The sequence below is a fragment of the Castor canadensis genome, chromosome 1 (assembly GCF_047511655.1).
Source record: "Castor canadensis chromosome 1, mCasCan1.hap1v2, whole genome shotgun sequence".
NCBI classification, from domain to species: Eukaryota; Metazoa; Chordata; class Mammalia; order Rodentia; family Castoridae; genus Castor; species Castor canadensis.
The window spans coordinates 135,842,988-135,852,737 of NC_133386.1; the positions used below are offsets into that span (position 1 = coordinate 135,842,988).

Consider the following 9,750-nt stretch of genomic DNA (forward strand, 5'->3'; position numbering starts at 1 on the left):
AATTTTTCTATCTTTTTTTTCATAGAGATATCAGGGAAACTTTTTTAATTTCTACATTTTTACTTTGAGAATGTAGTAAAATCCAACTTGTGATGTATCTTTTATATTTGAATATTAGCCTCAAATTACTCTGCGTGATTATATATTTGAGAAACTCATCTATCTTCTGTAATCCATGCCTAAAGAAAAAATTTTTTCCCATAAATAAATAATTTTCCCATAAATAAAATTTCACATTTTTCTTATAAATATATGGACCAAATTCTAAGTGTTATCCCTGGTTGTTTTAATTTAATAAACTTACCTACCTAAATTACCTTACCTGTATTTGTCGATATTCTTTTCTGATTCTATAATTCAAGTAATAGTAGTCCTTAAATTAATTCACCTTCAATAATTTTACTTTTCTTAAATGTACCCAAATCATCTTTTTCTATACTTGTTCATATTTGTAAAATCAAAAGTATGAGCTTAAACTTGAAGGAAAGTTTTCAAAGTTATTTCAGGATCACCTGAAATCTATACATTTTCACTTCATTTATGTATATTTACTTTGTCATTTACTTTCACTAATTCTTACGCTTTAAATTTGAAAAGTCTCCCAAAAGTCATATGGCAAAGTTTTGGTCAAGATCCTGACTTACTTTTGGGAGGTGGTGCAGGTTTTAAGTGGGAGATATAGTTGAAGTACCTAGGTCATTCTGAGCATGTCCTTGAAGGTGATATTGGGACTGCACCTGCGTTCCTTATTTATTTATTTACTTTGTATTTGTTAATTTTGCTTCCTGACCCTGGTGAGGTGAGCAACCTCTTCTACCATGTATTCCTGCTGATAAGATGTTTTGATTCAGCATAGTCCAAAAACTAAAACAGTGACCAAAAATAAAATCTCCTTACCTTCAAATTGTTTCTCTCAACATTTTATCACAGCAATGAAAAGCTGACTAACTTTTCATTTAACTTTAGGTTTCAAATGTAGGCAATTTATCTGGGGACTTATTCTTTGAATTAATATGTAATACCCATCAATTAATATGAACAGCATAGACTTGGAAACCAAAATGCCTTATCAACTGACTGTGGGATGTGATGTCATAATGAGGATCTATGAATAATTTATGTCACTTAGGCACCCAATCAACAGATGATCATAAAAAGAAGTCATTTCATTGGGATACTGAAACAGACAAAATAAGAGTCATCCAAAGAAGCCCACATCTAATGCTTTGAATATCTGAATTGGTCACCTTATCTGATCAAGGTACTTTGTAGACGTGATTAAGATTTTAAGCCTTAAAATAGGTATATTATTCAGGAAAGCCCAATCTAATGGCATGAGCACTTATAAAACAAAGAGTGCAAAAGAGGAATGGCTAGAGACAGAATCATACCAAGCCAAACAAAATATGAAAATATCTGGCATACTCTAGAAAGGGAAGTGGATGCATAGTAGTTACCATTGAAGCCAGATAAACGACGCTTAGAAATTTTCATTACTTTCTCCCTTATTCATCTTGGAAGTTTGCAGGTTTATAAAGATAACATTTGCTATTTTCCTAATTCTCATTTCTTTATCAATACTTATAGAGATTTATAAATTTACACACTATTATACTGTGTATACCTTTCTTCCACTTCTATATGTAGTATTTATTCCATTAAGTACCTTCTGCAATGCTGGCTTTGTGGGCATGAATTGTTTCAAAATGTGCTCGTCTTAAAAGGTTTATTTTTCCATTAATTAAAGGAAAACTACTGGATATAGTAATACTACTTGGGAGTTACTTTGTTTCAATGCTCCAAGTGCATACTCAATTGACTTCTGTGGTTCCTGCTGAGACTTCTGCTGTTATTCTCATAGATTCATTTTTGTGATGTATTATTTCCTTCTCACAGCTTTCATTTTATATTCTTAGCACTTAACTCATAGTCAAGAGTAGATACATGAAATTATTTCTGGGCTGTCTGTTTTCTCCATGGTTCTATTTGTCTGTTTGTATTAGTAACATACTACATGAATTACTGTGGGATTAAAGAAGAATTTGAGATATCAAATTTTGCTCCCTTTATTTAACATTGCTTTGGCTGGTCAGAGTCTTTGTCTTTATTTTAGGCACATATGAGTTTCAGACTTAAAATTTTTCTGTGATTAATGCCATTGAGATTTTGATTGGAATGGTATTAAACTAATTGATCATTTTATTTAATATGCCATTTTACATTTTTAAACCATGTGTATTGAATCTTCCCTTTTATTTATGAAATCTTTAATCTATTTACTCAATGCTTAATACTTTTCAAAATATTTTATTCTTTTCAAAATTATGATATTTTGAATTTGTTTTTTATTTCTTTTGGATATTTATTCATGTATAGAAATACTACTCATTTTGTGTGAATTTTGTATCCTGCAATTTTATTCATGTTATTTATTAGTTCTAGTTTCTTGGTAGTGGCTCTAGCATTTTCTTATGAATAATATAATCTTATGGAGATAATTTCACTCCATTCTTTCCTATTAAGCTATCATTTATTTCTTCTTTCTACCTTTTCTCCTGATTAGAACATGCAGTTTCTCATGGAGAAGAACTGATGAAGATGGGTATTTGTATATTGTTCCTGATCTTAGAGGAAGAGCCTTCAAAATGTTACCATTGATTATGATGTTAGATGCACTTTTGCAATAAAGGAGTTCTCAGTGCTTTGAAGAACATTGTCTTTACAACTAATTTATTGAGAATTTTACTAAGAAAGGGATGCTGTACTTTGTCAAGTACTTTTATGCATTTACTGAGATAAGTAAGTATTTAATCTCTATTTTATTTGTATGGGGAATCATGTTATTCATATGTAGAACTGATTTTGCAACTCAAGGATAAACCTATAGTGATCATGATGATAATTCCTTGATGTACTGTTAAGTGTGGTTTATGTGAGACACTCATTTCCCTATGCAGGCAAGATCATTTCCATATCACAGTAGGCAAAATTTCAACTATGCTGATTAATGAAATCTATGAAGGGTTCCAGAAAAGGAAATAGCATTTTATTTATTTCAACTGAAAAACTGAACATTAACCTTCCTAGGGATTCCTGTTGCATGCCACAATGGCAGAAATTAAATAGAAAATAGAAAAAAGGTATTGACCACTGAAATTATGCTACCTGGAAGCCTTGAAGAAGCTTCTGCATTATGTTTCAAGTGATACTTAATATTTTATAATGTGTGAATTAAGACATTACACTTAACAATGTGACTGGTATGTGTTCATTTAATACCCTTTGTTTAATGATATTTTATATTATCTAAAATTATTTTGAAAGCCAGGAGTATACCCTGAGTCAAAATGAAGTCTATTTAAAAGAAAAACACAAAACATTATATTTGCTTGGCTTGTACCAATTTATGTTCTGAGTAGTCCAATAATTCCTTCTTTCTCCTTAAACCTCACCATTGAATTCATAGCTACATATTATTTTCTCCTCTTAGACACTTGTTTTTTCAGTTTTGTTGTCCTTCATTATATAACTAAATGGGCTTTTATATTTCATTGTTATTTTTCATAATGATCCCAGAACTAACTACCAATGTAATATTCTGTGGGGAAATCCTGCTAAAGCAAAGCTCAAACCACTTGACTGGTTGGTAGCCAGTCTCCACTAGTTGACCTCAGAAAAGTAATGCATTTGTGTTGCCCACCAGCTTTCTCACCATCACTTACTTTACTTACATATTTTGAGGATGAGGAATTGCCCTTGATCAAATTTAGATCTTTCCATACTCAATTTTCCCTCAGGCACTTCCCTACTTTGAGACATGTTAAATCCTCGCAGGTTACATTTTGTTAAGTTAAGGATCAGCTTTAGCTTTCCTCGAAAAATGAAAATCTTTATTTTTTTAAAAATTAAGGTAAAATTCATATAGCTTATAATTTACATGATTGTGTAACCCTCACCACTGTCTGATTCTAGAGAGCTTTCATGCCAACAAAAATAAACCCTTTACCCATTAAGCAATGACTATACATTCTTCTTCCTTCCTACTCAGTACCTGCAAAGCATTACTCTATTTTCTATCTCCAAAGCTTTGCCTGTTCTTGATGTCTATATGATTGTACAGTAAGTAGCTTATTGTGAGTAGCTTCTTTCAGTCCATTTAATATTATTAAGATTCATTTATATTACAGCATGTAACAAGAACTTAAATAGCATTAATTTATTAAATACAGTGCTGCCTTTGCCCCAAACCCCACGCTAATTTAGAAACTGAGCTTGCATAGTTACATTAATATTAAAAACTTTGTAATTAAATTCAACTACACAGTGACATGTATTTTCATACAAAATGATGTTTGTAAGCTACTGAAAAAAATTCTTAAGGAAAATTACTCATTAGACTTAAGCAAGTCAAAGAAGTGTATCTGTATTTGAGGTTTTCCTGGTCCCCCACTTAACATAATAACATAAAGTTTGTTGGCAGAAATTATAGTTTATTAATATATTACATTTGATTGCTTTGACATAAAGGCAAATAAGAGTGATTGTGCTTGGAGCTTAATAGCTTAAAAATTCTAAAGTATGTAATGTATAACATATTAGCATTTTTTTACTCTTGACTTTTTTTTTTCATTTTTCTTTTATTATTCATATGTGCATACAAGGCTTGGTTCATTTCTCCTCCCTACCCCCACCCCCTCCCTTACCACCCACTCCGCCCCTTCCCTCTCCCCCCCCTCAATACCCAGCAGAAACTATTTTACCCTTATTTCTAATTTTGTTGTAGAGAGAGTATAAGCAATAATAGGAAGGAACAAGGGTTTTTGCTAGTTGAGATAAGGATAGCTACACAGGGCATTGACTCACATTGATTTCCTGTGCATGGGTGTTACCTTCTAGGTTAATTCTTTTTGATCTAACCTTTTCTCTAGTACCTGTTCCCCTTTTCCTATTGGCCTCAGTTGCTTTAAGGTAACTGCTTTAGTTTCTCTGCGTTAAGGGCAACAAATGCTAGCTAGTTTTTTAGGTGTCTTACCTATCCTCACCCCTTCCTTGTGTGCTCTCGCTTTTATCATGTGCTCATAGTCCAATCCCCTTGTTGTGTTTGCTCTTGACTTAATGAGTGAGTAATAGTTGAGTTGTTTTCAGTACTGTGCTAGTACAAAGTTAATCCATAGTGAATATTTTGTGCAGGTCCTAGGTTGTTATAGTGGCTCCTGTATCTTAGATATAAATTTAGTCAGGGGACTGCACAGGATTTTCATATACAACTATGGTATGTACTTCCCATTAATTTGAAAGAGTGGGATACCACTTTATTTTTCTATCATAAATTTTTAAACATAGTTGTTTCATTTCCTCAAGAGTCCTTGATGTTTGAAGTGATTTCATTTTGGTCTTTCTGTAGGTGAGTCATGCTTTTAAGTTTTTAATTTTTAATTACTTGGGCACTAATAAAATTGGAAATCCATATCTAAGAAGAGTCTATGAAATCAGACCATGAGTATTGAGAATAATAGGTCAGTTAGAAGGGCTGTGTTTACAGGTATTTGGACTTACGAAAATCATATTGTCTAGCTGGCATCATTGCAATCACTATTGCAGATCCAAACTGCTTAGAGACATAGATCAATTATTTTATATGCAGATGAAGTGGTCATCTTTTGATAAATTTTTTGATATGGGAACTGCTGACATTGCAAGAAAATCACGATTCAGATAAAGAAAAAGTGAGAAGAAAAGACCTTAGAAATAATATAGTTTGATTTCCTTCTTTAACAGAGGCAGTATAAATTCTAGAAAGGAAAATTAACCATGTAAAGTGAATTACAGTGATTTAGAGTAACATTGAATAGTTCCTTCATAAGATGTTTCCAGTCAGAGTGCAACACTTGTAATGTGAGAGTAAAAATTACAGGATCTGATTTAAAAACAGAGCCTCGGGCTCACTTGGCCTTTGAACAATGCTATCAGTCTATTCTATTCTAATGCATGTAGCCTTCAAGAGTATGTATCTGTCTACTTTCTGTGGTACACATATTCCAAATATTAAATTGCTACATCATTCTTCTATTTAGCCAATGGCAAGGATAAAAGGTTGGATCAAGATGTGGGAGATTGACTATGATAGTTGCTTACTGCACAGATCATTCAAATACTGTACTTTGAAAATAATATTGTAATGAATCATTCATTTATTTGTGAAAAAGATGTGGTTTTGAGTTTTTTAGAGTAGAGAATTATTAGGAATTAAGCAAATTGGTTAACATAGATCAAAACATTTTGAGGTTGTAGTAAACATTTCTGTAGAATTTCAAGATACAAGCGGTATAAAGGAAATATGCCAAAGTATATTTTGTTATCTTTTGACTGTCTTAAAACATTCCAAAGAATTTGTTGTTTAACCTAAAATAATAGGGGGTGGACTTTATAGGGGAAGGCAGGAAGATCACAGCTTTGAGATCAGCTTGGGCTACATAGCAAGACTCTGTCAGAAAGAATCAGGGAGAAAGAAGGTTACAATTAATTGGAAAATAAGGAAGAAAGAGACTACAATTAATAAAATTAATTATATTTTCGACTTTCAGTCAACAGACTGAATATTCTGTTCCTTACTTTGTATCCTCTAGGTCTGGTGTCAGGGTCCAATAGGTAAATTAAATTAATGTGTATTTCTACTATAGATTATATGTATATAATACACACATACGCACAGTGTGTGTGTGTTTTTAAGAGGGAATTGGGTTAGTTTAATGATATATTTGCAAGGTCTACATTTCTGGCAATCCATTGATACCTCACTATGCTGCTACTAATATATTGCAGTGTTGTTCGCCATAACACTGCTCATAATAAAGTACTAATCAAAGAAAATAGGATATGGTAGAAATCTTTAAATGCTGTTTGCAATAAGCAAGTATTCACATACACTTTCACCACCATGATACAATTTAGCATGTCACATTGTCCCATAAATGCTACCTTGAAAGACAGAGGAGACTCTAACACTCTCATTCTATTCAGAAATATCTTCAAAAGATTTATAATGGCAGCTAGAAAAACCTAAGTCACACATTGGCTTTTAGTTCTACAGTTAGAAAAGAAAATTTGGAGCTCCTTTAAGTATAATTTTGTTCTTCAAATATGCAATAATATCCTCAACAAGCTGATTAAGTGCTTTCGTGATTAGAAAATTAGAGAAGAAAAAGACGATAGAAACAAGAATCACCCAATAACAGATGAATATTCTTACTTCTCACGGAAAAACTCTGTACATCTTTATAGAAATATTCCTTATCTGTGTCACATTGCATAGTAAATTACCTTTGCTGCAGTGAAATCTAGTAACACTAGAATATATGGTATTTTTATTTCATTATTTATTTATTTATTTATTTCCTATTATTTGACATAAATGTATAGCGCAGGTGATTTACCTAGCAAGGATGGCTCACTTGATTCTTGAGCAAAGTTTACACATAATTTCATATAGGAAGTAAATATTTGTATATATTAAGATAATGCTTTAAGGAGGCAAATTATCTGAATTCTATAAAAAGGGATATTTAACAGGGCAGAAAAGAGTGAAGAAGGGAAAGAAAGCTTCCTGCAAAGACTGAGGAACAGTTGATAATTAACAGTTGCAGCACCAGATTATCTTTGCTGTGGTTTCTTGCACTGGTGTTCACAAAACATCTTATTTCTTAAAAGAATTGAATCATCCACTCTAAGACTTCTCTACTTGCCAGACTCTCTGCCTAGAACTGTTTCCTTTTCAGTATTGCCTTTATTTAAAACTGAGATAGAGTATCTGTACCCAATGAAATCTTTCTCTTGCACAATAGAATTAATTTCCCCAGTCCACTTCATAAATGTTGTTGAAACTTATTGTGAATTACGAGTACTTAATTAATGCATGCTATGTGCACTAGAATTCATTAGTATAGGATTCTAGAAATTATTAGTATAAGAACAACTGGATTTACCATGAAAACACATCATTTAAATGTACAAAAGCAATTAGTCAAATCTTGATAAATTTTAATACAATTGAAACATTGAATGAATAAAAACCTCACAAATTTAGAAAGGTGAGGAAATTTTCTGCAGTGAGGTAGCACTATATATTAGTTTAAGACATATGATGAAACATAGTAGAATCAGGGACTATAATATTTTCTGGTAATTGGGCTTTATTACAAATAATAATATCATTAAAATATGCTTTGATGTTCAGAATTAAAATCACATAATATATAGCATTCTCTAATAGAATATGTTTTTAAATTAAAATCATTGAGAAAGTTTTGTTTTTCATGCATAAAATTTTAGGAAAACAAGAATCACTATGCGTGTGGAAAAGGTTGGGACTTACAATCAATAATTAAAACCATCTTTTATTTTTCAGTTTTTCCAGGGCCTGTTTTACATCTTTGTTCCATAAACTATATATTAGAGGGTTCAGCCTGGGAATTAAAAGGGTGTAAAACAGTGAAGTCATTTTGTCTTGATCTAGAGAATAAGAAGTACTTGGCAGGAAATACATGAAGAGTACAGTTCCCTGGAAAATCGCTACTACGGTTAAGTGAGAGGCACAAGTGGAGAAAGCTTTAAGCCTCCTGTCAGCAGAGCGGATGTTTAAGACTGATAAGATGATATAACAATAGGAGACAAGAACACCTGAAATGGTGCTTAGTTCGATGAATCCAAAAATAATGAATATTGCTAATTCATTGACCTGTGTATCTGAACAAGATAGTAGTAAAATGGAAGGGATATCACAAAAGAAGTGGTCAATCTCATTGGACCCACAGAAACATAACTGGAATGTCAATGTCGTATGTATCAAAGCATCTGCCATTCCCACCATGTAAACCCCAGCCATGAGCAGGGCACACACCCTGTTGGACATGTGGACTGTATACAGCAAGGGATTGCTGATGGCCTTGTACCTGTCGAAGGCCATCACTGCCAGCAGCACACACTCAGCATCTACAAATGTACACGCAATGAAGAATTGCAGAGCACAGCTTAAGAAAGGAACTGATTTTTTCTTGCTAAATGTATCCACTAGCATCTTGGGTCCAATTGCTGTGGAATACCAGAGGTCACAGAAAGAGAGGTTGCTGAGGAAAAAGTACATTGGTGTGTGAAGCTGGGAGTCCAGTTTGATTAAAATGATCATCCCAACATTTCCCAGAATATTAATTAGATAAACAAATAGAAACAAGGTGAAAAGAGTCATTTTCATCTTAGGGTTATTGGTAATTCCCACTAGAATGAATTCAGTCAATAAGGAGCAATTTCCCTTGTCCATTCTTCTTTATCTTGTCTATACCTTTGAGAAAATGATCATGAAAATGGTAACTATACATTTTGTGGATATCAACAATGTGTTTATAAGGCAGAACCTGATTTGATGTCTCTAAGAAAGTTACCTAGCCATATGATACTTTAAAAATATTGTTATCTATTTAAATGTATAAAGATCTCGAAGAGGCAGTTGATAAACTTTTATCTAAAGCTACATGGTGTTCATGGAGTAGGTACATGGCTTTCCACAAGTTCCCTATTCTGTGGGTCTTATTTTTCTTATCATATAGTACACTTGATCTTCAAAGTAATATGAAATAAACATTGATATTAGAGAGATTAGGCTATGTAATAGGATTAAATATTTGTTATGCTTCAGAATATTCACATTGATACAAAATAACTACATTATTTTCCTAAAAGTACCGTAACTGCTTCAAA

The 9,750-nt window shown here is 32.5% G+C and overlaps 1 protein-coding gene across 1 annotated transcript; it reads right to left on the reverse strand.

Annotated features, from left to right (window-relative positions):
* Positions 1-8,380: 8,380 nt before the first annotated feature.
* LOC109676612 (olfactory receptor 5W2-like) lies at positions 8,381-9,313 on the reverse strand. The gene has a single exon (XM_020152944.2). It carries the CDS (start codon positions 9,311-9,313, stop codon positions 8,381-8,383), a length of 933 nt encoding a protein of 310 aa, XP_020008533.2.
* Between the last annotated feature and the right edge of the window lie 437 nt (positions 9,314-9,750).

Coding starts and splice junctions, on each gene's coding strand:
- LOC109676612 (XM_020152944.2), bottom strand. CDS start 9,313: ATGGACAAGGGAAATTGCTCCTTATTGACTGAATTCATTCTAGTGGGA.